Source organism: Heteronotia binoei, chromosome 17 (assembly GCF_032191835.1).
Source record: "Heteronotia binoei isolate CCM8104 ecotype False Entrance Well chromosome 17, APGP_CSIRO_Hbin_v1, whole genome shotgun sequence".
Lineage (NCBI taxonomy): Eukaryota > Metazoa > Chordata > Lepidosauria > Squamata > Gekkonidae > Heteronotia > Heteronotia binoei.
The window spans coordinates 30334107-30361335 of NC_083239.1; the positions used below are offsets into that span (position 1 = coordinate 30334107).

Sequence of the window (27229 nt, forward strand, 5' to 3'; positions counted from 1 at the left end):
GGCATATGCGGAGAAAGGCAGTTCCTAAGGTATGGTGGACCCTGGCCATATAGCTTTCGAGAGTAAAAGCTTTAAAGATTAAGACCAGCACCTTGAAGCAAACCCAGTACATTATTGGTAGCCATTATTATGCAGCTCATGCGTATGTGTAACTTGCTGTCATACAAGGTCAGTTATGCACGTTTTCTTACGCATGTTTCATTTGGCATTTTCTTTCAGGTTCTCCAATAAGCGTCATGTTTTTAGCTCCAGCTGTCACACCATGGAAGACAACCTTGCCTGGGGTGCACAATGGAGCCAACAATCCCGGCATCCGGGTCTTCATGTATGACCAAGAGACCCTATTGCTGAAGGTAGGAGGTAGATTTTGACCGTTGAGGTTTGTCTCCTGCAAATCAGACTTTAGTATCTAAAGTGACCTAACAAGACCCATTGAGAGTTGTCTGGCCAGGAAACTTAATAAAGATACATCACACAAAAGGCCAGGAAATCAGCTCTTTGGGTCAACCTTCTGGTGAGACTGCCATTTGTCGCTGTATAGGGCCAGCCAGGTGTCAGATGATGCACAAACAGCAGCAGCAATACAGTTACAGCCGTCTCTTCTAATCATTATTAGGGCCAGAGCCACAGAGTATGTAGTCCTGTGTAGTTCCTCCCTGGTTCGGTATTGTGTCGCTTCTACAAAAAAGCAGTGTTGCAGCAGGGCCATAGCCAGCAAGGAGGCACAGGGATGGTTCCTCCTAGAATCTGCAGCATCCCCACTCAGTCTTCCCTAATCTTCTCTTTCAAAGGAGAAACTGCCCTTGTGCCCCCACTGCTGGCTACAGCCCCGAGTGTGCTATGGGGAAGAAGATTTTAAAGCCATTACCCTCACGTTGCTTTCCTAGTAGAAATCACTTCTCCAACACCCTTCAGTGCTGCCTTTGTGCTTCCAAACAGAAGTGGTGGGGCAATTTGGAGGGAGAAGACCACACAGGGGAAACAGTTTGATATCCCCTCCCAAATCTAAAACGTCATGAGAATGAAGGATGGCTGTTCTGTATAGATTAGGGGAAGAAAGTCTGTTTGCTGGGATGGGTGTGTGTAGTGAGGCCCAAGTCACTAACTTGGTATAAAGTGTTTGGGGGGCCAGCAGCAGACCCGTAGCCACGGGGGGCTGTGAGGGCCTTGCCCCTGACATCCTGTCAGGGTGCTGCTGCTCAAGGCCCTCGACCTTCCCTCCCTCTCCCCCCATCCCTGCTTGAGGGACCACAGGGGTGAAAATCATGCTGGAGCCACCACCCCTCCCATGCCTTGTAAAGGGCCCACCAATCAGTGGGCCCTTTAACTCACACAGGAGACCAGTGCTACGCCTGCTGCCCCTCTTGCGCAATTTAAGCAGCCCCTCTCCTGAGGGGCCATGGGGGGGGGGTAAAAGCTGAGAAAGTGGGGATTGCCCCCTCCCTCCCATGCAATTTAAATCATGTGGGAGGGGGCGCCCAGGAGCAGCTGCCGGCCACCTGTGCAATTTAACAGCCCACCGATCAACTTTAAATGGTGTGGGGGGGCAGCAGCTGCTCCTGGGTGTCCCTCCCGTGCAATTTAAATTGTGGCAGCAGCAAGAGGACAGAGGGGAGAGGGAGGTTTGGACCAGTGCCCTGAGTTGCCACAATGGCGGTGGCTGTGGGAGAGTAGAGAGCCACGGGAATCACTAGAGGGAAGGTCCAGCAGCACCCTGAGTTGCACGTTGGTAGCAGCAAGCCACTAAGTGTCCCCGACCTTCAAAATCCTGGCTAGAGGCCTGGGTGGCAAAATTATTTACACTGCTTGAGCAGGACTGAGAGAAGGCGATTTACACAGTGCCACCTATGGAACTGCATGAGCTAAGATTGGATTAGTTTCTGACAGTTTAAATCATTTTTATCTGTTTTAACCAAATCATGGCTCGCCATGTCTGTGAGCCGCCCTGAGCCCGCCTTTTGGCGGGAGAGGGCGGGATATAAGAATAAAATTCAATTCAATTCAACAGTGCCATCCTAAACAGATTGTTTCAGGTGGATAGCCATGTTGGTCTCCTATAGAGGAGGAAGATTAGATTCCAGTAGCACTTTAAAGACCCAAAAGATTTCCAGAGTGTAAGCTTTTGACAGTCAAAGCTCCCTGTGTTAGATATTTGACCTAGGAAGCTTTCTCTCTCGAAAGCTTATACCCTGAAAACATTGTCATTCTTTAAGGTGCTCCTGGATTCGAATCTTGCTATTCTAAGCAGAATTACACCCTTCTAAATTGATAAAACAGGCTTAGAAAAGTGTAATTCTGCTTTGGCTTTCATTCACCACACTGCCCCAGGACAGCTTTTTTATGCTGTCGCTCAATGGATGGTCTCTGGTAATCGCCATTCTGGTGCCTGTTAATACCAGACATTTAGCAGAGAGTTGCCAGCAGTGTTCCCTCTAACCTGAGTTAGTGTGAGCTAGCTCACAGATTTTTAGCCTCCAGCTCACACATTTTTGTCTTAACTCAGGAAGGATAACCCCAGATCACAATAATTTATGCAGTAGCTAACAACTTTAATGCCAGGAACTTACAAAGTAGAATTTTTGCTCACAAGACTCTGCAGCTTAGAGGGAACATTGCCAGTATTGTCTCTGAATGCCATCTGTCTGTACCTGTCTTTTCTTTCAAGGAGCTCAGGGTGGCATACGTGATTCTTCCCTCCCCAATTTGTCCTCCTAATTTTGTTAAGGCAGAATGTGTGTGAATGGCCTAAGATCAGCCTGTAGACTTTTATGGAAAGATTTGAAGGCTGGTCTTCCATGTTCTAGCCCACGGCTCCCCAGCCTTTGTGAGCCCATGAAACACCTTTGGAATTCTGACCTAGTATGGTAAACACAGCCACAAAATGGCTGCCACAGGAGGTGTAACCAGTCATAAAACAGCTGCCATAGCATACGTTCAACCATATAGTGAAAGTCCTTGTGCTCCGGTGGCAGCTGCTGCCAAAAGCAATGATTTTAAAAATCTGCACAGCCTATTTATTTAGTTTGGCTTATAGCCCTCCCTCCCACAAAGCAGACTAAAGGCAGTTTACATCAGAAAGTCGACAATCAATCAGTTAAAATCAATTTAAAATTATAAACAAGTAAAATTACAGACTAAATCAGAAGCCTTGCTGGGCAAACATCCCACCAGGCCCTGCCCACTTTCTAAAAACAGAAAACGTGTTGGTGGTCACCATGTTGGAGACCCCTCTTCTAGGCACTGGATCACTCTGGCTTTTTTGTTCTGTTTTAGGACATGGTGACTTATTATCTAAACCTCACCCATGCTAACTTGGGGGTCCCCAAATGGGAGAAAGAGTACAGCCTGACAGAAGCTTTCCAAGTCCCTGATGGCTCGGTCCAGTCCATGCATCTGTTGCTAGAGAAACTCACAAAGGACAACCACCATCTTCAGCAGTACTACCGGTATAACTCTGTTCAGTATGACCTCACGGACTGTGACAGCAGCTGCCAGACCGACCATATCTGTGCCATTCAGGAAGTCGATTTTGCAAAATACAAGCAGTGTGTTAAAGCCAGAAGTGGTGCGGTGGCATCTTCAGCCCCACCATTGAGCCTGCTCTTCTTTTGTTTGGCCATGGGGCTCTGGAGTATCTTTAGCACACGGGAACATGCCAGGAATGAGGGAAAATAGTGGAATTTAACACACGCACCCAGGGCTTTTATTCCTGGAAAAAGAGGTGCCAGAACTCATAAGAGAGAAATGAAGGAAAAACTCATGGGTGCCCCTCATGAACTTTCTTTAAAAAGAATTTTGTTTCCATGAAGAGCTTCCGGAACTCTGTTCCGCTGCATTCCACCAGGAAAAAAGCCCTGCACACGCCCCATTAAAGCAGACAAGTCCCTTTGTTGTTGCAGAAACTGGCCTGAAAACATGTCTTTATCACTTGGTGAAAACGTGAAATCAAAGACTTTTGGAAAGGGATTGTAAGTTTTACAGTAGAGAAGCACATTCAGCTGATTTTAATATAACAGACTTTGGAGCATGATTCCTCCTAGATAAAGCCCACTGATCTATGACAATATTTCCTGTTAACAATGCAGACTTAACGAGTAATATTGTTAGGTTGGGCACTTTTTTCCTCAATAGCAACCTCCCCCCCCCCCCCCCCGCAAAAAAAAATCAGTTGTTTGAATACCTTAGCTAAATTCTACAACTTCCGATTAATCAAAACGGCAGTTTTGCAATATTCATGTTCATTGCTGTATGGCCATATTTTCAGATATCGTCAGTGCTTTCACCCATGCTAAATAATGCAGTTTCAGTCCACTTCGGTGACTGTTTACAAGTGCAGTAAAATCCAGTTGCAAAGTGTGTTGAAAGTGGAAAGTGTGTTATTGAGTGTGAAAGCACCTATGGGGATAGTAAACACAAAGCCCCCCCCTTCAGTCTTGTGTTCACTGTATAGCTAATTAATCATCTCTCCTCTGTGAGGAGAAAGAGCCAAACTTTATCTCACCTGGGAGTGTTCAGACCACAACACGGAATTATTGTGGATAAAATAAATGCACCTTTCCAAAGACTTAAAATAGCGTGTGTGTGATTTATATTACTAATGGGTTGGACGCAGTGACTTTTTTCTGCTGTCAGGTGTCTTCTTCTGATGAAGGTGCAGCTTCATCTCAGTGTCTCAGCCAACATCAGTCTGTCCAGAGAGGCAGGAATGCAGCAACTGCCTTGGGGACTTCAGGACCAGTTGGAGCTTCATGACTTCCAAAAACTGGAATCTTTTTCAATCATGCAGCATGGAGGAGAGAGGAGCTGGCAGAGCCCCATGGGCCAGGAATGAGGAGCATTCATGCCCTGAATGGACAGACCCATTTATCATGACACCTGAATGCAATCTCAGTCAGAAGTTTCTTGCTTAATGAATTCTTAGATCTAGGCCTGTGTTAACACAGGTCACATTTATGCAATACACCCTGTTTTCAAATTAATAATTTTTTGAAAGCCACAGGAAAGATTATGAGAACTAGTGAGAAAGATATTGTGAGTAGGAAAGGAAAGGAAAGATCCCCTGTGCAAGCACCAGTCTCCGACTCTGGGGTGACGTTTTCACGGCAGACTTTTTACAGGGTGGTTTGCTATTGTCTTCCCCAGTCATCTACACTTTTCCCCCAGCAAGCTGGGTACTCATTTTACCAACCTCGGAAGGATGGCAGGCTGAGTCAACCTCAAGCTGGCTACCTGAACCAGCTTTCGCTGGGATCGAACTCAGGTCGGAAGCAGAGGGTTCCGACTGCAGTACTGCAGCTTTAACACTCTGTGCCATGGGGCTCTTGCTTATTGTGAGTGAGCTGCACAGTTTTGAATAAAAAATGCTGTTTGTAAAAGATACTGGATTCTTTGGTGAACTCTTCCTTTCCTAACTTACATATATGCCCCCCTCCAAAATGGAGTATGTGAAAGGGGAAGGGGATGCAGAACATGAAGTGGAGGTGAAAAGTAAGCTTGCAGGTGTTGCTGAAAAGAGAGGTCAGAATGTCAGGAAGAAGGCATACAGAAAGTGGAAACAATGACAACAGTGTGGTTACAGAAACAGGGCTTTTTTGTGGGAAAAGCCCAGCAGGAACTCATTTGCATATTAGGCCACACCCCTGACACCAAGCCAGCTGAAACTGTGCACCTGTGGGTTCCTGCTCAAAAATAGCCCTGGAAATGGATATTCTGCCATCAGCTGGTGAAGAATATTTTTCATTTCTATCCTGCTTTTCTCCCTAGTAGGGACTCAATGCAATTGATGTCGCTTTCCTCTCCTCCATTTTATCCTCAAAACAACCCTGTGAGGTAGGTTAAGCCAAGAGGCTGTGACTGACCTACCGTCACCCAGTGAGCTTCTGTGGCAAAGAAGGGACTTCAACCGGAGTCTTCCAGCTCCTAGTCTGAGTGCCCTAACCACTACACCATGTTGCCTCTGGATGTCATCAGGAGGTGCTTGACATTAGAAATAAATGCTGTAAACTCCGTGCCTCTTCAAACTTCAAAGTGTATGCACACTCACCTAAAATCAGTGACTATACCTGAGAGGTTAAGACAAATCTGCTTCGGGCTTCACTGCAATGTGCAAACCCTTAATTCAGGCTCCTGTTCAACAACAGGATGTGGGACAATGGCGTTCTCCCATCCCGGGTCCCGGCCTTTCAATCTAGAACCTGATAACCATCTACTTAATATATGTAGGCTTGCTTAACACAGTCTCCACCTGAATTTGTCCAGACCTATGAATTAAGCGCACGTATGAAATGTGTGTTTTTGGTTCCACACACTTTATATATTTAAGTGCTTCTGCGTTTATTGCTATAAAAATGTTTGTATTTCCTTAAATTGGGTTTGACAGTCAGGGTTGCCAGCTCTGGGCTGGGATACTCCTGGAGATTTTGTGGATGGAGCCTGGTGAGGGACAGGTTTGAGGAAGGGAGGAACCTCAGTAACCTATGCCATAGACTCCACCTTCCACAGCAGCCATTTTGCTTCGAGGAACTGATCTCTGAAGAACAGCTGAAATTCTGGGAGATCTCAAGGCCCCACCTGGAGGCTGACATTCCAACACTCAGTGCTTTATGTCAACCAAAGGAGGGCAGTGTAATCCCCTTTTACTTTCAGTTCAGACTGTAGTGGGGCCAAGTGAACCAAGCTCGCTCACAACTAGAAATTACGTCCAGCTACTGCATCCTCCCCGCCCCCCTTCAGTGTGGAGCCCTGGTGCTGGGCTGTACGCAAAAGGTTAACGCAGATTTGCATGACTCATTTGCGGATTGGCAGTTTATGCGCGCTCTTAATTCATAGGTCTGGACAAATTCAAGAGGGGACTTTGTGTTAAGCGAGCCTACATATATGAAGCAGATGGTTATCGGGTTATAGTTTGAAAGGCCGGACCGGGAAGGGAGAACGTCCTGTTGTTGAACAGGAGCCTGAATTAAGGGTTTGCACACTGCAGCGAAGCCGATTTGTCTTAACCTCTCACTCATAGTAGCTGATTTTAGGTGAATTAGCATACACTGAAGTTTGAAGAGGCACGGAGTTTACAGCGTTTATTTCACCGCATTGCAACCACGGAAAAGGGGGGGGGGACGAGTTAGGAACATAAAGGACATTTAGAAAAGGTGAAAGCAAGAGAATGTGCAAAATATGTGGTTAGACACATCCACAACTAGGGTTGCCAGCCTCCAGGTGCGGCCTGGAGATTTCCCGCTTTTACAACTAATCTCCAGTGGCAGAGATCAGCTCCCCTGGAGAAAATGGCTGTTTTGAAGGGTGGAGTCTATAGCAGTGCATCATGCTGAGGCCCCTCCCTTCTCCACACCCCACCCTCTCCCAGCTCCACCCCCAAAGTCTCCAAGTATTTCCAAGTTGGACCTAGTAGCCGCACAGGAACACACTGATGCCGCAATCCTGAACCCACCATAAATCCAATTGAGTATAGCTGGCCACTTTACTTGGTCTTACTTATGAGTAAGCCTTTCCAAGCATGCACTGCGCAAACTACCCGATTCCTCGTCTGATGAAGTGTGCTTAGAGAGCACACGAAAGCTTACATTCTGAATAAAACTAAATTGGTCTTAAAGGTACCACTTGACTCCTATTTTGTTCTACTTGGATCATGTTTGCTCGAGTTCCACTCCTGTCGCAACTGGTCGGTTTGCAGGTATTCACTCGGTCTCGGCTTCTCCCGCTTTGCAACTCCCGCGCGCCCCAAGCGCTTAGAGAGACCACGACCGCTTTCCGAGACTGCAAGTTGTTAAAAGTCCAAAGTGACAAAGCGAAGGGGCCTCGTGATGTCCCGTTATCGTACGGACCACAGGCTACTTCATACCTCCAGATTAGGGTCGGAAAGACAAATACCGCAAGGCAGTTTCATAACTCTTTGCACGGCAGCCTTTCTAACCCCCGATTCAACAGGAAGGAGTCGCTCAATCGCCGTCGGGCTCGGCACGGATTGCGCTCTGCTTCCCCAAGTTCCGCGCACAAAAGTCTGAAACGGAAGTCCTGCTCGCTTTGGAGGGCGTGCTGGTCCCTCCGCCGCTGCCCCGCCTCCTTCACCGAAGGGAGCCAGGCTTGGAGGAAAGAGGGAGGTGCCCCGCAGCATAGGGAAAAGTTTGTGGTTGGTCGGGAGCGCATGAAGAGGACAGCGGGATACCATGGAGATTGGTCTTTGCAAACGCCGGGGGAACTCGGCGGAGAGAAGTCCTCCCTTCGGGGACTCGAACCCCTATCCAAAGTTTACTGCCGGAAGGAGGAAAGGCGGCGCAGATTAGTCCTGCAGAGGCGGGGAAAAGACTGACTTTGGACGACCCAAGAAGGACTGGCGTTTGGAAAGGGAAGCTTGAGAAAGATCCCTTCTGCTTTGATAAAGAGGGGGGATCCTCCCCCTATATCACTTTCCCCAAGCACTAAGGAGGAGAATCAGGACTCGGGAAGGGCTAACTGGATCTTTTGCGTCATCTTGCTTTGAGGGATCCGCCTTGCCTACAAACAGGGGAGGGGCTTTGGCACCCTGCCGCAGCCCCTCCCAGCGATCCTGAGAAAAGAGGGCAAAAAGATCCCAGGCCGGATCCCTCGCAGCCTGCTTGCTTCCCCTGCCACCCTCCCGAGCCATGGCATGGTCGGGATGTGGCCCCAAGTGCATCCAGCCCTGGAATCCCCGTTACCGTTACTTGGACCTGCTCTTTGCCTTGATGGGCACGGCGGCGTTCCTGGTGGACCTGGCTGCGGATGTGTGGGTGGCCGCCAGCTACCTGCAGGCCGGGCATTACTACTGGGGCGGCCTGGTGCTGGGCCTTTTGGGCCTCTCCTCGTTGACGACGCAAGTCTTCAGTTGGGCCTGGTACCGGAGCGACCCGAAAGAGCTGCACCGGGACCAGCTCAAAGACCAGACCCTGCTGATAGTACACGTCCTGCAGCTCGGATACTTGTACAGGTAGGGGAAGTTCTTACCCAGCAGGCAGTGGATCTTTGCTGCTCCAGCTTCCTCCCGGATTCAAAAGGGAGCTGTTTTAATTAGGGCTTTTGTATCTGCTTTAAATAGGATTGTAAAAACGTCTGTAATGTCTGTTTCAAAGGGTGTCGGGCAATATAGACACAGCCATAAAAGAAATACAAAATAGATATATCAAAAACCACATGAAAGTGCATTTTTGCTTCTCTACTAAGGGAGAGTTTTAATGCTTGTTTTTAAGAGAAGGGCCCCAGCTGAGCCTTCCTTGAGTGGGAGGTTTATCATCAGGGGGCTGCCAGCAAAAAGACCCTGCATGTTAAGAGCAAGTTTGTTCTCTAGGAGTAAAGCCCTCCCTCTTGGCCCCTTTCTTCCTCAGTTACCAGCAATCCTGTTTTTAATGGTTTCAGAGGGAAGCTGTATTGGTTTGCTGTGAAACTGTTAGATTTGAGTCTCAGAGCAGTTTAGAAACCCACTAGATTTTCAGAGTATGAGTTTTTTAGAGTCAGAGTTCTGTTTGTCAGACTACCTCAAAACCTCGTACTCCCCAAAATCTTGATGGTCTCTGAGCTGCCTCTGGATTAGAATCTGATTGCTTTTAGTGAGATTCAGTCAAAGATGAGTTGTTTTTTCCCCAATCTTATATAACTCAGGGGTGGCCAACGGTAGCTCTCCAGATGTTTTTTACCTACGAATCAGCCCCAGCCAGCATGACCAATAACTGGGGCTGATGGGAGTTGTAGGCAAAAAACATCTGGAGAGCTACCGTTGGCCACCCCTGTTACATGTGAGTTTTTAATTAGCTAGTGTAACGAGTATCTATAAGCTCAGGACAACAGATGAGAAAGAAGGGATGGGGAAGCGAGGTCCATTTGATGAATATCCTGGCATGTGGAGGATGGAGCATCTCTGGTTCATCACAGTAGGAAGAGTAATGCTTTTAGTTGTACAGCAGCTTCTACAGGTTGACTGAGTCTGGCTGCTCCTTCCTTCCTATTTCTCTTCCTGGTATCATTATGGCTCCTCATCTCTTCTAAAGCTCCTGCTAGCAGGGAAATTTAGAGGTTGCTGAGACAGCCGAATTAAACTTCCATGTGCAGAGGCTGTATACCACTGACTATTAAATGTATGCATTGAGATTAGGCCATTTTCATGCCATGATCCTCAGGCATGGGATCTGTTCCACTTTATTGTGGGGGAGGGAAATGGGAAGGATGCTGAATTAAATAGATCTGTATTCCCCCCCCCCCAATAACTTACTATCTTTGTTGTTGTTGCCTACAAGTCACAGCCGACTGATGGCAACTGATTTTCAAGGCAAGAGATGTTCAGAGGTGGTTTGCCTTTGCCTGCCTCTGCGTTGCAGCCCTTGGGGGGTCTCCCATCCAAATACTAGCCAGGACAGACCCTGCTTAGCTTCTGAAATCCAATGAGAAGGGGTTAGCCTGGGCTTTGCAGGTTGGGGCCATTCATTGTGCTTGCAAATAACGACTTGTTGATGGCCTATAGCATATACAAACTGCAATCCAAACAATTTGCTTCTGGCTGGGAAGAGACTTCCAGTTCTATAAAATCTGATCACATCCAGGCTCAGTCACCTGCAGGTGGAAGAGGCTGAGGCTGGTTCCCATTCATCTTCCATAAGGGCATTATTCCCCACTTTCCTCCCTTACTAAAAAAAAAGTTTCTGGCCACACTCAGGCTGTTACCTGGAAACAGAGGAGAAGCATTCAGCCCTGACCGAGATGCCTTCTCCCCCACTAGCTCTACTGCCCAATGTATCCTCACCGGAGACCCAGCCCGGAAGTATCCACCAAGCAGCATTTTGTGTAGAACAGATTCTGAGGTTAATGGTGTTGCTTCCCATGTTGCAGGTGTCTCCATGCCCTGAAGGTGGGTTTTCAGGTGTGCTGGACGGAAGCTGCATCAGAAGCTGATCGGGGCTATGCTGTTTTCCTCTCCCATGACATCAGCTTGCTGCGCATATTCGAGACCTTCCTGGAAAGTGCCCCGCAGCTCACCCTAGGGCTCTACATTATTCTGCACACGAGTAAAGCTGAGATGTTTCAGAGTGAGTGACTGGCTTTCCAACTATTGTTCCTGGCATTCAGGGCCCAGAAGCAGGTTTTCTAGGGATTTTGGTTGCTTCTGGCATTGGGTACTCTGCTGTGCAGTGGCGATCTGATTGTCTGGGCAGATTTTTAAAAACACTGCTTCGGCAGCAGCACCACAAGGATCTTCACTGCATGACTGGAGATATGACAGAAAACGTTTTAAAGCAGTAGGTTCATTTTAAAAGGCTTCTTGTTAAACAGAGAGCTTCTACCTGGAATGTTAAAGATTGTTAGAGCTATGCATAACCTCACTCCCTGCCATTTTACTGTTGGCTTCCCCTCTTTGGGCCGCCATTTTGTGGTTGTCCCCACCACGCTGTGGCAGTTTTAAAGATGCCTGGAGGCTGAAAAATGTCAGGGACCCGTGCTTTAGATTCAAACATGGCTCAGTACAGAACAAAATATGAAGAAGAAAATGAAATCTTTTCCAGTTATTTTGGAGGGTTGGGCAGAATGCTAGAAAAACCAGGATGTGAAGAGAATGGCAAAAAAGGTTATTATGGGTGAAAGGGTTTCTTTGAAAGACTTCAAAGAAAGGGAAATAAGAGAGGTGAACTATTACCAAGAGTACAGGTGCAAACCATGCACAGATTTATGCCAGTACACTAAAACGTTTGCACAGGCAGCTCTTGTGCATATTTGTTATTGTGAGCTCTCATGTGCACCACTTCTTAATAAAACTCAAAATAGTCAGTGTTGTGGCTGTAGACATTTTTTTAATTATTAATCCACAAGTATATTCTCCATAATGTTAAATTGTATAGCTTCAGTTATGCAAACAGCTATGTAAACAGACTTCCTTATACTGGCTCTTGCCCTGAATATTGGCCCAATTTGGCTCTTTACTTCTAAAAGGCTGCTGCCTTTTTCTCTATGGCCAACCATTTGCAGCTGGATTGGCTCACAGCTGTGAAATCTTTGTGCAGAAAAAAATGGGCTGAAAATCTTCCCAGCTGTGCTGTGAAAGCCAGTGTTGGGAATACTGAATAAATATTTCTTAGTTCTGCATAGATGCTATTTTTTGCCTTACCTGTGGGGGGAAATTAGATGGTATAGTCTTCAGGAGGTGGAGGGGGCTGTACCACTTCAGGTGAGGCAGGGACCATTCCCATTTTTGTGTTTCCTTTCCATGTAAAAGTTTTCTGCAAATAAAAAAGGTACATCACACAGAGAGGTTCTAGCCTAGCCTTTCATGTTCTGTGCTAGGTTTCCGCTTAGAAACCATTATTAATGTTGGGGAACTTGTAACATTTAATGCAGCCTGAAATGGTACATCCATTGGACCACATTACTGTTTGGCCGACAGTAGACCAGGTCTCTGTAAATCCAGAACTCCTAGCAATTCTGGTTTCTGAGACTGCCCCTAGGCATTAGTTTCCAAGCCTGTCCTTGCCATAAGGACTAGCAACTCAAAATCCACTGTTATTTGTTCATTGTATATTTATAAATTCACCTTTCTCACAGAGGGCCTACCTTTCCTCAGTACACGAAACCTGTGATTCTGATAGCGAATTTTGCACCATAACTACTATGTCTTGTGAAGTTTACCTCCCCTTGTCTCAGAGCTGTCCTCTCCCTTGGTCTTGTTGCAGTACTTGGAATTTGCACCTCTTTCATATGCATTGCCTGGGCACTCTTAGATTACCACCAGTCCCTGCGCATCTTCCTACGGGACAAGCACAAGCTGGGCATCCTTTCCTCCGCCGTCTACTTCCTGTGGAACTTCCTGTTAGTGTGCCCCCGCATCCTGTCCCTGGCCCTCTTCACTGACCTCTTCCCCAGCTACGTCTTCTTGCACTTCCTGGGCGTCTGGTTTGCCATGTTCCACTGGGTGACACTGCAGGAGACAGACTTCATGGAGCATGCCGGCTTTGAGTGGCTTTATCGGGCAGTGGTAGCCGTTGTCCTCTACTTTTGCTGGTTCAATGTGGCCGAGGGGAAGACGCGCTACCGCAGCATCATTTACTACACGTTCCTAATGCTGGACAGTGCCCTCCTCGCCTGTTTTTGGGTCTGGTACAACCTTCCCTTGAGCTGGGACTCCCCTGTGCTGTACGCGATCCTCGCTGCCCTGCCCTGCTACAGCCTTGGAATCTTTTTGCGATGCATCTACTATCACAGTTTTCACCCCACACTACAAGTTGCATCCCTGGCCAGTTATGATGAAGTAGACACCAGAGAGCTAGCGGGTGGCGATGCGGCTGTTTTCCAGCAAGAGCCAGTTGTAGGCTACATCAACCAGCGGACATATAAACTCTCTTGTTTTTTTGCTGACTTCTCGCAGGACTTACGAGGTCAACGAAATGGGGCATTTGGGAGCGTGAATCTTTGAGCCAGGCTGAACACAGGTGCCCTCCAAGACACTAGCTAGAACCACTTCGGGAAACCATTGTTTGCTTCTTTGGAGCTTGGTGTTTAAAGCTGCCTCCAAGAAAATACTGCAGCATAAACTAATCCTGAACAAGAAATCTCAGAATAAGATCCCTGTGATCCAGGGAGAACTTTGTAACCATGGACCAGTTGGTATGCATTACAGCTCTGAGAACATCTGCTATGAATTTCATACCAGCGCATCTCCTGTCTTTTTTACCTTCTCTTTGCTATCGATTGACTTGGCCATGTCTAAGGCAATCAGTACCATGGGGGGAAAAGAGAGAGGTGCCTTTACAGGTGCCCTAGGAGCAGTTCACTGGGACCTAGCATATATTCTCAAGACTGTCATTTTCCTCAGAGGCAAGCTCAGTCTACTCCTGAGGTTTGAAAAACAATCTCGACTGGCCACTTGGGCTTTTGAAGAGGCCAAGATTGCACAAGATAGTGTTAGCCCCTCCTCAATGAGATAGTTGCCCGGTTTGAACATGGCACTGGTACCCATATAATCACCCTGGCTGTGCAAAATTGTGAAATACGCTATGCCCAACAGAGAGAATAAGCTTGCTCACTGGCATAGTATTTTCATATGAAGTCTGAGAGAACACTTGAGAAAATGAACAAGAGGATGGCAAATAAAAATAAAAGACAAAAAAATGCCCAATTTAAACAATGTTGGTGGGAGGGGAGAACTTGCCTGCATGTAGCCAGTGTATTCGAATGGCATATATGTTGTTTAGTGTGCCAACACATTACCTGCTTAGACTAGGATTTGCTGGTACGCTAACATTGTGTAATGGCTTAATGGCCCAGTTTAGTAAAATGCTTGATCACTCAGCTGTGATCAGTCATTTGCCCCTGAAAGTCCTGGATTCTACATGTATTGGGGTCCTGTTAAATGGTTCCACAGGCTTCTTTTAGCCTTCCCTTCCCTTCTTCAGCATCCTTTGTTGTCCCATTTAACTCCTTTAGCCTTAAGCTAGGCCAAAGTGCCCTCCTGCTGCCGGCAGCCTTTTTCACAAACAGTCTCACAACTAAGTTTGTCATCCCACAACTTTCCATGTTCTGAGTAGTGATCCTGTTTGTGCATGGTTCTTTTGGCATGCGGTTAATTTAACTAAAGCAATTTTTAATTTTAAAAAGTTGTTTACAAGACCAAACTGTGGGGATGGGAGCTCAAAGGCCAAACTTGGTGTTAAATGGAAGTTTTTTGGGGGAGGGGAGAAGGGGGAAGTGGCTGCTTAACCTTTTCTACCTTAAATTTTTTTCCACACTCAGTTACTCTTTCCCCCCGCCCCCAGCTGCTTTTCCACCTGAAGGAGAGGGAAGCCACACAGTCCTTTGGGTCCTATTCAGAACCCCCCATCATGGTTGCTTGTCATTTAAAAAAAAGTAAAATGATTGCTACATGTACAACTTTCTGTATTGTTTGTCAGTTCAGTGGAGAATGTTAACTTATTGGCTTCATGAAGAGGTTTAGACAAAAAATAAACATGTTTCTAGTACAGTTGGGAGTCTTGTACTTTCTCAGCACTGACCCAGAAGATGTCTGAAAGGGGTGCGTCTGACTGGAAATGCTTCTGGGTATCTCAGAATGGTAGCAAAAAAAGAGTTGTGACAATCAAACAACACAGGTAGAAGGTAGATGGTGATTGAACATCAAGAAAAACTTACTGTATTTACACCCTGACTTTCTCCCTACATTTTTCTCTTCTCTATTTTAATCCCTACGACAACCCTGTGAGGTAGGTTAGGGCTGAGTGTTAGGGCTGGTCCAAGCTAGTCTTCATACAGTTGCTTTAAAATAAATCCCTACTCAACAGGTGACATTGAGCAAAGTCCAAGGTTTCTCCTAGAGTTGTTGTGGGAATAAAAATAGGGAGAAGCCATGGCTCAGTGGCAGAGTATCAGCTTAACATGTGGAAGGGTCAGTCCTTGGCATTTCTAGTTGAAAGGACCAGGCATGAGGGAATGTGAGAGACTTCCACTTGGGAAAGTCGCTGCCAAGTCAGACTGGGCAAGGCTGAGATGGAAGACCCAATGGTCTGAAAAGGCAGCTTCACGTGCACCCTTCCCTTGAACGCCTTGGAGAAAGTGTGAGGCTGAAATACAATCCATAAAGTAGGATCATTATGCCTTTGAACCTCTGGGCACCTTTGGCATTCTAACAATGAGTGAGGGAGCCATAAAATGGCTACTGTGGGAGGCAAAGACAAAACACAAAGTAAGCCCAAATGCAGGGGACAAGCGGAGTAATTAAAACACTAGGAAAAAGAAGTGAGAGAATAAAATGAGTACTGTGGGGGAGCTGCTGCCAAAACGTTAATCTGCAAAAACATCAGAATCTTCAGCAACCAGTCAGAAGACCTACCAGCCAGAAGTGCAGTTTCCGGGCTGAATGTTCAGGTGGGGGAAAAAAAGGAAAATAACACTTTTTTTATAGAAAATAAAAGACTTTAATTTTTTTTCCAGTTCACAGGACACTTCCCATTACATAGAACATGATGTTCAAGGAGTCTTCAGCCATTAATGCCCTCCTGTCAAAATTGCAAGCACTGCAGACGCCAATTCTGCCTGAAACTAGTCGTCTGTGGAACCCTGAGGGAGAATCGGCATTTTTAGACACCAGCAGATGTGTGGATCTCTGTGGCAGCCCCTGCCTCTTACTTGGTGGAATGGGGGCAGTGGGAGAGAGTTCAGGTTGCAATGAAAACAAACTCCAGCTGGACAGCTGCTTGGTAAAGGAAACTGTTTGCTTTTGCATCACAGAGGCACCAGTTCACACTTGAACGCCATACGGAGAAATCAGCAGAAAAGAACTAAAAATGAGGAGAAGGCGACAAAAAATGATTTCCAAATTCTTCACGAAGACCCATGAGAAACGCAGCCAGAGAGTTTAGTAACACAAGAACCAGGACAGCTTTTATTAACATGAAAATGTAACTGTCACCTGAGGAAAATCAGTCAACTAACATCAGGGGGCAGGGAGGAGACACGGTATAAATACTGGCATCTGGTGCAAAAACAAGCCTTTGTACAGCCCAGAAAAGATTTGCTGCAGTACTGATGGCTTTTGAAAAGTTCTAAGTCCAACCAAAATGCAGAGCAGTGCCTTCTGCTTTCCCCAGGTGCTTGGCACCACCATCCGCTATGTCTACCAAGAGCATTCCTTGTTTAAAGGTGGAATAAATAACTTGGAAGGTTGAAGGCTGCCTGCAACTCCCTTTACACAGCTGCTCACTCATAGGAGGTTTAGGTGGAAGGTTAAGGCACGGAGTTGATTCCCAAAGCTCACGCTGACTCATGGCTCTGCTGTGAATCTCAGGAGTGACCAGTCAAGCTAGAAATCCTGCCTGTCTGCATAGAGCAGCAAAAATGCATAAAAGTAGGGAACAGAATCTCCTTGTATGCGATAGTAGAAGTTCAACTTGTATGCGATAGTAGAAGTTGCCTTTGTTCCTGAGGTGTGGTGCACTTTTATTCAGCTCAGGACCTGCTATGGACTTTCAACTAACTTTGAAGAGATGCTGGCTGCCTAAAAATACATGGAAACAAGGCAATTTGCAAGAAGGCAGAGAGACTTTTTTCAGGGTGCTCACATCCCTGCACAGAATCAACTCTAGGTTGTCACTTGGGTGGATCCAAATATCCTCCAAGGACCCTTCTTTCAGCCTGAAGAAACTTTCTCCAAGTTGGCTCTTCCTCCAATGGAAAAGCCACTCAAGTTGGAAGAAGGCTTCAAACTTTGCTTGATGCAGTGATACGATGCTGGGGCGGGGGAGGGAGGGAGGTGATCCACGCCACTGTGCTTCTGAAACATCACCACCACACTGCCTAGTCAGAGACAGCACAGTTTATCCCCCAAAGCAAAGGAGTTCTTGTTCTGACTCCTTGTTGGGTCTGTTTTACTCCATCAAGAGTTCGCAGGCCAGGGACCATCAAGCAGGAAGAAGACTATGCAAGCAGATCAGCGGCAGGGTGGTCTTTCTCAAGTGAATTTATCTGCCCCTGTTAGAATCTGCAGTTGATGCCATTGTGCAAATCAGTGTTCAATTCAGCCGGAGAAAGTATGCATCCCTACTTCCTTACCAAGGGAACTGGCTTTTGAGCTTGCTATTTCTTCTCCCAGATGTGTCCTCTGAGACGCCAAACCCCTGGCTCCCATTCTGTCCAGCTTCTCCCCCCACCCAGGAAGCTGCAAATGTTAATGACTCCACGGAGAACGACTGGATTGGACTCTCGCTAGGGTAAGAAGGCAGACTGCTGTGTGAAGGAAAAGAGGATGCTTTCCTGACTGGATTCCTGTGCCTCATACAGCTGTAGCAGTGCCAAATTGTTTTTAAAAAAATTAAAAGGGGGCTTTCCTTCTGCTGTATGCATGGAGCAAGGGTGATGGAAACAGGGATGAAATCAGGACATCCAAAATGTGGCTATGGACCAGTCATTTCCTCTTCTGTTGCTCAGGAAATTCCCATCAGCCACATTCTATCCTGCCAGAGTACTCTTGAGTTTGGTAGTCAAACAGGCATTCACTGGAGAAAGATGCTCAGAAGGATCTGGGTGCCACCTTACAGCCACCCCGTCATGGTGCTGATTACGAAAGGAATCAGCCATGCTGTCATCTGCCCCTGGCAGACTGGCATGGAGGAGCAGCTCTTTCCACCCACCTCCCGCCTCTTCTCCCAGCACACAGAAGTAGTTGCATGACCTCCTGGTGAACATCTACGTGCTGCTGCTGTTTTGAGCTTCTGCAAGAAGGGAAAGTTACGGAACCTTTTTTTTCCTATACAAAAATAAACATCTATTCAACTTCCTTTTTGTTTCAGAAAGCTAGAGGGGAGCCAGGAGGTGATGAAAATTACTCTACAAAAGTTTTTTCATTATTTTTTTTTTTATCATAATACGACAAAAAGGCCGCACAGTGAGTTAGGTCTTTGCTGCTGGAGATTCCCCGCCCAGGACACTCCCTGTTCAGTCTCAGAAATTCCCTTCACCCAAAACAGAGGACGATTAAAGCTCCTGAAACGATGCGCCAAGGTGACCATGGCTTACCGGGAGGCACTCTCACCACACAGCTGGCAGCTGTCCTGGAGAAAGCAATGGGGTGGCGCCTCCTACTGTGCACTTCCACTAGCTAGGTTTCTTCTTGATGAAACAAAACAGAGTCAGTCCCCAAGAAGGCTCTTGGTAAGCTGAGTGGGGCTGTCCGGGGAGCTGCACGCCAAAGTTGCTGTTGGTCTCACAGAAAGTCCAGCTCAAGAGCCTGGTGAAGGGACACCAGGTCAGCGTGGTTCGTGATCCTCCAAAAAGGCATGTTGTGCTGCAACCAGAAACAGAGCATGGTTAACCGAATGGACCAAGCACAGCAAGTCTCTACTCTGGAGCCACAGCTTCAGTGCAAGGAGATGAACTGTGTGGGAAAGAAGGCTAATGGACTGCCATTTAAGGAATGACATCCTAGCCAATTAACCAGGCAAGCTTTCATTCATCATAGGGATAAAAACAGTGAATCCAAAGTTGCAGGGGAGAGAGAAGAAGCATTCTTTGCATGCCTGTGTCAGATGATCAGGCTCCCATCATGGAAGAGGCATTCCCTCCTCTAGGAGAGGCATTTCCTCCTCTGAGCAAGAGAGAGGCATGTCTCTTCTGGAATGTACCACAGATTTTTATGCGAATTGGAAGAAAAGCATTATGGTATAGCCCAGAGGTGACTAAACTGCAGCTTGGAAGCTACATGTGGCTCTTTCACACCTATTGCATGGCTCTTGAAACCCCCACCACCTCATCAACTGGCTTGGATAAGGCATTTAAAGTTGCTTTCTTTCCACCTCTCCCTCCCCAAATTTCCTTCCTTTTCTTGTGGCTCTCAAACATCTGGCATTTATTCTATGTGGCTCTTGCATTAAGCAAGTTTGACCACTCCTCATATAGCCCAACCTCAGCAGATCTTGGAAGCTAAGGAGGGTACATACTTGAATGGGAGACCCCCAGAGAAGGCCCTGCAGAAGAAGGCAATGGTAAACCACCTCAGCTTCTCCCTTGCTTTGAAAGCCCCTGGCTGGGGTCACCATAAATCAGCTGCAACTGGACAGCACTTATATACAAAATAAAATCAATCCGAGCTTTAACCAGCAAATGCAATCAACTAACCCAGGGCCTGCCAACCTTACTCAAGAGCTACTTCTGGGTAATGAAAAATATTCCCCTGGCACGTGATCATGTTCTGTTCTATAAACTAGGAAGAACACCAGGCACAAAGTTATCAGCTAAGCAGCACATGTGGGGGGGGGGGGGGGGGATCCTATGAAATAAAAGCCTGAAGCACAAAAGCCAAAAGATCTTTTCACAATTCCCCAGGATTTGCACAAGGTACTTAATAGCTCATGCGCTACCTGCTGGAGACACCTGGGCAAAACTCTGCCAACCTTAATAGTCAGATATATTTTTATTTTCAGATGAGCACCTGCTTTAGGCAGCTGCTGACAAAATGCTCGGCTGCCTGAAGAATGCCTGGCTGGGGGGCTTAATCGAGGCAGCATTATCTATGAACCATGAGAAGACTGACACTGACCCTCTCAAGTTCTCCATTTAGAAGAGGATGACAAGGCCACCCTAAGCAAAGTCCCACACTCCTAAATCCACCAAAGTCAGTGGGCTTAAAAGGGTGCAACTCTGTTTAGGATCAGATGGAAAGCTGTTAGGTAAGGAACACTAGGGACCATGGTATGAAGTGAAGACTAAAGACAATACTATGAAAAAATACTATTACGGTGTATATCAGCAATAATGAACTGCTTATGAATCCAAAAAGTCTTAAGTATAATTAATCCTATTATATGTGTACATAACGAATCATTAAAAGCATAAAATATGTATCAAATTGTAAATAAACACAGTCCATTCAAAATCCCTTCCAAACGAGTTCATTCTTCTGTAGCTTAACAATTTACTCCAGGGGTGGCCAACAGCAGCTCTCCAGATGTTTTTGACCTACAACTCCCATCAGCCCCAGCCATTGGCCATGCTGGCTGGGGCTGATGGGAGTTGTAGGCAAAAAACATCTGGAGAGCTACAATTGGCCACCCCTGATTTACTCCAACCAGACTTCCTTCAAAATGACGAATACCTTCTCACTGGGCGCATTTGCTATCTATAGTGGCTGTAACGTTCTGTCATGAAAATATCTGATTCATACAGGAGATTAACCATTATAAGGACCATCAGCTCTTGATAAAAAGAGTCTTCAAAACAACTTATATCGATTGTTCTTTGGACTCTTGGATCCTTGTTATACAATAACTTTGTAATTTTACAATGTGATACATATTTTTATTTACAATTTATACATATTCATGCTGTTTCCTTAGGTTCAGATTTCTCAGGAAAGGGGGTGGCAAGAAAAGATCCAGCCCACAGTTACCTGCTTGGCTGCCATCTCTTCGTCACGCCCATCTCCGATCACCACGTACGTCACCTTCTTCCCAAATCGAGAGACGATTCTTTCGAAACAGCTCTCTTTACCTGTCAGGAAATATCCCATGCCCCTTTTGTGATTATTTTTATTCATTTTATTAAGGCATTTTAAAGCCACCTTTCCACCTGATCAGTGTTCCTGAGGTGGTGACCATTAAAAACATTTGAGGAATTAAAAACATTTAAAATGATAAAATAATTCCATAAACACACACAAAATCAGGGAGGAGGAAAGATTTCTGTTGCAGGGGGTATGCCAAATGAAACAAAAAAGTGTTCACCCACTAGTGGAAGACACAATAGAGGGAGACAGATGAACATCCTTTGCTTAGGTTACCACCCATATAGCCTCAGATGGTGGGAACAACCAAAGGAAGGCCTTCAAAAGTGACTGGAGTGAATGGGAAAGGAACGTTACAGATGTCAAGGCTGAGTCTAACTACAGCAGCAGGTTTCTGATCCAAATGCGTGCCAGCTTCCAAGATTACACCAAGGACATCACTCACACACTTTGGAAATGGCATTTTGGAATTTTAAGGGTTAGAAATAATAGTTGACTGGATCCTTGAACCATCAGTGAATCTTCCTGTCTCCCACCTGTACTGTCTGATATTCTGAAATCTTTCCTCAATCTCCCTCTCTACACCAGAACACATTTGTCTCTCTAACACCACGCCAGCCAAGAACCCCCAAGATACAAAGGAACTTACCTATTTTTGTTGCACTATAAATATTCTCAATCGGAAACACTTCGCCTAATCCGTACAGCAGGACCTTGGCCAGAGCTGGCACTAGCTGAGTGGTGGTGATGAGAACATTCACACAATTCTTCCTAGAGGGGAACAGGAGACAGCAAGTCACACAAAAAGGAGTTCCAAGATGGTCTTCGCCACACAGTTCTACAAACAATCTGCCATCAACAAGCCAACTTCCGATCCTGGATTGACAGGCTCTAACTGACTGCAGTTAGTGGAGCCACCTGCACTCTGACAATCACAGTGATCACAAATTGTCCAATATCTGAAAAGCCAGGAAAGGAAAAAGCTCAGTTCAGCTGACCACTCCAGTTCATCAAAACTGGCAACAGGAAGTTGCTAATCAATTGCAGAGCCCTGGCCTATAAAACACTGACAATGCAGCACCAATCTGCAAAAACCAAGAGTGGTTTTGACACAGATTCTTATGGGATGTGGCTTCTTTTGGGTAGCTGGGTACCCAGATAAAAGTTTCTCCACTCAGACACTGCAGCAGTTTGAGGAATACACAGTGCTATACATGAACCATATGCGCTTCCCACCCCAATGCACTCCATGACATCTCTTACAATGGATGGACCAAGCCAAGACTGTATTTCCATTCATATTGTTAAGAGGCCTAGAGCTGCAAGTGCTGGTTGCCATACCTGGACTGGATGAGAAGTAGGGACTTCAGTGCTGTTCCCAGCCAGTTATCTGTTAACACTTCTATATCTTCCCGTAGTCTTTGCAATGCTTCCTTCTTCTCTGGGCTGAGGAGGGCTATTAAAATGCAGGCAGGCAGACAAGGCTGTTAGAAGCATCATACTTCAAAAGTCATCCTGTTGGAATGCTGGGAATACAGACCCAACTCTGCTATTTTTAACAGCCACATCACACCAGAATGGCGCAAAATGCCATCATTCGGCATCCTACTCTGTATACTTTAGTGAGAGACACAGAACGGAGCATTTTGGGGACAACTCCCTGCCTCAAGAGTCAACCTTGCCCTCTTGCTGTTGTTCTTCTGGAAGCTGGTGAAATCTTAATTACACAATGCCTTCAATGGTTTCATTCCTTAATCTTTGGGTTTCAGTATTTTAAAATTTTATTCCATCGGTCAGGTTGCATCAGGGCATGGCCTTGAAGAGTCGACTTGGGAGCAACGTTCCCTCTCATTTCCCCCACCCCCTGCTGAGTGGAGCAGTTCACATCCTGAGTAGAATATAACTGCTGTCATCCTACAGTGGACAGTGGGCAGTGCAAGACCCTGTGTGGTTCCAGACTGCTGCTGGGCGGGGCTTCCTGTGTTAATGAGCAGCCGCTCATGTGCACAACTGAGAGGGAACACTGCTTGGAAGTCAGCCAGCATGAAGGAACCCAGATGGCTCTCAGCAGTGTAGTCGGCAGCAGAAGCCAACCCATCCAAGTTCCTATCAGAGACAACCCAGCTGCTGAGACCCAGAGGCACTCTGGTAAAAGGGCAGGGACAGCAGGCAATGCTGCTGTTCTTAGAGGATGAGGCAGACAGCCCTTTAAATATATCCAGGGGAAGGGCCAGTAAGCTCACCAATGCAAGACAAGGATCCATTGGCCTGGCATCCCCAACCCGGGATTGGGTTGGGGATGGAGGGCTGGCTGAATCCAGGGTTTATCCTCCTCTGGGGGAACATTTTAAGGCATGCTCCACAGCAGCAAGGGAGGAGGAAGATCCAGACCCAACCCATTCTCCTGCAGGTGGGAATAGGTAATTGGCAGAGCAGGAGTGTGGGGATCAAGTGAAGAGAAGCTCCCTTCCCACTTTATTCTGAGGCTCTATCATGGGACACTTGTCCAACAAAAGCAACCTTGGAGAGCTAAACAGCCCTGGACTCGGGCCTGACCCAAGCAGAACCTGACATGGGCTTATAATGGTGTTCTCTGCATTTGAGTTACAAATCCATGAAGTTTGCTGGGTGACTTTGGGCCAGTTGTTTTCTGCCTAGCCTCCCTCACAGGATTGTTGTGAGGCTAACATAAGGGAGGAAAGACCACACCTTAGAGGAAGGATGTGATTTTTACAAAAAAATTAACCATGATTTCTGCTTCCCCTTCACAGGAGCAATTGGGCTATACTGGTTCTGTTGCCCTGAGCACCAACAGCTTGATAATGGCAGAGAAGTTTCTACACAAGAATGGACACCCCGGCCTTGCGCTCACTGCCTCGGCCTGCCTCTAGGACTCATGTGTGGCTTGCACTCACCTCCCACATTGTTCTTGTATTTGTCATAGACCTCGCGCACTTTCCGATAGCGGAAAGCCAGTTTCCTCATCCAATCCACTCCGCCTTGGACTCCCACTGAACCATGGTTGCCGTTGCTTCCTGCACCACTGAAGCCATCCGTGGCAAAATTATAGTTACTGTGACAAAACACACATTTTGGGTTACAAAAAGAGAAGGTTGAGGTGGCTTACAATGACACGTGTTCAGAGAGCCCCACATTTCTAATTATAGCAATGCATTTTTAAGCCTTTTTGTATTATAAACTTAGAAAATTACCATCAATAGCATAAGGACAGCCCTGCTGGATCAGACTAGTGGTCCATCTAGTCCAGCATCTTGTCTCACACAGTGGACACAGTCAGTTCCTCTGGAGGTCCAGCAACAGGACACAGAGGATGAGGACATCCCCTGACGTTGCCTCCTGGCTCTGGGATTCAGTGGGTGTCACCATGGCTAGTAGCCACTGATAAGACGGACCCTCCCAGTTTCCCAATCCAAATACTTCACAAAATTCTATATTTTCATTATTGTAGTGATGTATTTTATTACTTTTATTACTTTGGCCTATGCTCCTTGCATGAATGAGGCACACCTTTAAATTCACAATCCAAAACAACAGGGCAAGACCATTCACAAAGGGTATAACCATACTCTGTGGTCACACAACTCCTTCTCCTGCTTACCAAGAGCTACGGAATGTGAAGGAACTGAAGGGAAGAGAACAGAGGTGGACTGAAACTCTAGGGGGAAAACTGCCAAGATTTTCATTTCTCGAGTAAGAAAGACCTCTTTGACTCACAAGAATTTAGGAAACTGGGGGATCAATCAACTGCTCATTGGCCAACTTTGGCCCTTGCTGCTGACATGAAATTACCCCTTTTCCAAACAAAAACAAAACCTCCACATTAGAATATGTGCAGACATATATGAGTATCATTTATGTTTGTCAAGTCATGGGGGGGGAAGAACCCCCCAATTAAAATATATTGATTCAATCGCACTACTCACTCACTCACAGCACATGGAACAAAATAAAGTACACAGAATCAAAATGTTTCACCTTAAATCTTGCCCGTTGTCATCAGATGCAACGTCTTCCACGTGGACTTGGTCACATTCCTGCAATAAAGCACATTAAGCGCTGGCTTGTCAGTGAATCTATTTTCCGGGCTCTTGAAGGCACAGGCCACTGGGGGACAGGGACGTGGCACGAATCAGCACGAAGACCAGCCACTTCAGTTTCAGTTCATATTGATTCCCTTTGCTCTTCAAAGCCAATAAATGTCAATATGGTACTGGTCATCCACTAGGATGGTTTAAGGTTAGAATGCAGAAAGGGCAATACGTACCTCTAAGTCGTTGAAAAACAGGTGCGTATCAGCCACTTCAAAAATCATTTCCTCCATTGTCAAACCAGAGCCGATCACTAGAGTTGGATCCTAGATCGGAGGACAAAGCAATGGCTTTGTGCATTAACACTTTCAGATTAAGTGGTCAATGTTTCTAATGGAGAAGGAGGGAGTCTTTAAGAGCTTGGGAGCTATTATACGTCAAAGCAGCTGGGACGAAATCAAGGAATCCTCTGCCAAGCTATCTGTCTGTATCTGAAGAAGTGAGCAGTGACTCACCATACCATAAATTTTGTTAGTTTTTAAGGTGCTACGGGACTCTTGCTCTTTTCTACTGTCTGTATCATGAGGGATTTTCCACTATGATTACAGTTTCCTGATTTATTTGACAAGGTTATGATGAAAGAACTATCAAATACACTAAAATGTCCATATACTCATAGGAATGAATGGTTTATTACTACCATAGACCAGCACAGTAATACATACAACACCAAATACAGTAGTTAAACAATACACACTTAACATGCTGCAAGAAAGCAAAAGAAATTATCAAGAATAAAAGCATTTCCTGATACCTCCATGCAAGATATGGAATATGAGGTTTCAGCAGAAACAACTGAGAAACTCTGCCACAAAAACAAACAATGCTCCCCATACCTTCCCATATTTTTGGGCATACGATCCAGTAAGAAGAGAATGAAATATTATGATGGTTTCGTCCAAGTCCCATAGGAACACTCTCTGTGGAAAGAACCACAAAAGGTTAAATATGGGGATTTTTCAACTGCCAACACCTTTCAACACCTTCCTATTTCGGCAACAGAATCTGAGACTTCTGTCTGAAGAGTTTTAATTCTAGGGGTTTGTATCTGTCTGTCTTGTTCAGGTGTCATGACATCACACTGAATTGTATTACCAAAATGTTTCTGGTTTTCATTCTTAGAAGCCAGGGACCTGAAATAAGAAGGCACTGAGATCTTAGCCTAATAAGCTACCATGCTCAAGGCCACGCAGCTTCTTCAGGGGCAGAAGGGAACAAAGGGGTGTGCAACATCGAGCCCCTGTGACTGGCAGACAGCAGGAAGCTGTAGAGGTTAAAGCATCTGGGAAACCCAGGTCTGAATCCTCACCCTGCTATGGAAGTTTGCTGGTGATCTTGGGCCAGTCACTTACTCTCAGCCTAACCTACCTCACAGGGTAGTTGAGGGGATAAAACAGAGGTGAGGAGAAGCTGCTTTGGGTCCTCACTGGGGAGAAAGGTGCAGTATACATAAAATAAATAAAAGCCACTTGGTTGGCTACGCTTAGTATAACTACCAGAAGCCTGGCTTTCTACCCTTGCAGGATCAGCACAATTTATTTTTCCCCTTGGAGGTTTCTCTCATCACCAATGTTCCCTCTAAGCTGTGTAGTCTTGTGAGCAAACATTCTACTTTGTGAGCTACTGGCATTAAAGCTGTGAGCTGCTGCATAAATTAGTTTGCTCAAGGGCCATTTTTCCTGAGCTGAGACAAAAATGGGTGAGCTGGAGCCTAACAAATTGTGAGTTAGCTCACACTAACTCAGCTTAGAGGGAACATTGCTCATCACTACACATGGCTCTCAAGGACTTTGAATGCCTCATTTTTTTGTTTACAAAGTTTCACGCACACACACCCCGACCCTCTCTATCCAATCATTCAAGTATCTCATCCTCTGCCTGAAAGTTTTGTATATAGAGAAAGAACGGGGGTGGGGAGGAAGGCTGGACACCAACTTCCAGTTCGTTGTCCTGCGGCGAGGAAGAGTCTGCTTTCCTCTTGCCTCTGTTTTTCCCTGTCACGTTTTTCCTAGACTGCTCGTCTAGATCTTTACTAGCGGTCGCTCGTAGCAATGACGGACTTGTTGATGGGTCTCCTGGAAGGGGAAAACAAGGCGTAATTCACATTGTTAAGAGTTTCTCTTTTAAA

The 27229-nt window shown here is 46.2% G+C and overlaps 3 protein-coding genes across 5 annotated transcripts in view; 2 read left to right on the forward strand and 1 right to left on the reverse strand.

Moving 5' to 3' along the window:
• The window catches only part of SMPDL3B (sphingomyelin phosphodiesterase acid like 3B), a 17775-nt gene extending 13204 nt beyond the window's left edge, over positions 1 to 4571 (forward strand). For both annotated transcript variants that reach the window (XM_060257495.1, XM_060257494.1), the window contains exons 7-8: positions 220 to 353; positions 3274 to 4571. In XM_060257495.1, coding sequence (XP_060113478.1) covers positions 220 to 353; positions 3274 to 3675 — 536 coding nt within the window. In that variant the 3' untranslated portion in view covers positions 3676 to 4571. The remainder of the gene's footprint in view (positions 1 to 219; positions 354 to 3273) is intronic.
• Positions 4572 to 8036: 3465 nt separating this feature from the next.
• On the forward strand, positions 8037 to 14965 carry XKR8 (XK related 8). Its single transcript, XM_060257496.1, has 3 exons — positions 8037 to 8959; positions 10849 to 11045; positions 12681 to 14965. The coding sequence occupies exons 1-3, from the start codon at positions 8637 to 8639 to the stop codon at positions 13418 to 13420; spliced, it is 1260 nt and encodes a 419-aa protein (XP_060113479.1). The 5' UTR covers positions 8037 to 8636; the 3' UTR covers positions 13421 to 14965.
• Positions 14966 to 15890: 925 nt separating this feature from the next.
• EYA3 (EYA transcriptional coactivator and phosphatase 3) overlaps positions 15891 to 27229 on the reverse strand; it is a 75873-nt gene continuing 64534 nt past the window's right edge. For both annotated transcript variants that reach the window (XM_060257904.1, XM_060257902.1), the window contains 9 exons: positions 27037 to 27176; positions 25938 to 26021; positions 25278 to 25367; positions 24989 to 25047; positions 23908 to 24065; positions 22334 to 22448; positions 21642 to 21763; positions 20879 to 20979; positions 15891 to 18778 (listed from right to left, as the gene is read on the reverse strand). In XM_060257904.1, coding sequence (XP_060113887.1) covers positions 18698 to 18778; positions 20879 to 20979; positions 21642 to 21763; positions 22334 to 22448; positions 23908 to 24065; positions 24989 to 25047; positions 25278 to 25367; positions 25938 to 26021; positions 27037 to 27176 — 950 coding nt within the window. In that variant the 3' untranslated portion in view covers positions 15891 to 18697. The remainder of the gene's footprint in view (positions 18779 to 20878; positions 20980 to 21641; positions 21764 to 22333; positions 22449 to 23907; positions 24066 to 24988; positions 25048 to 25277; positions 25368 to 25937; positions 26022 to 27036; positions 27177 to 27229) is intronic.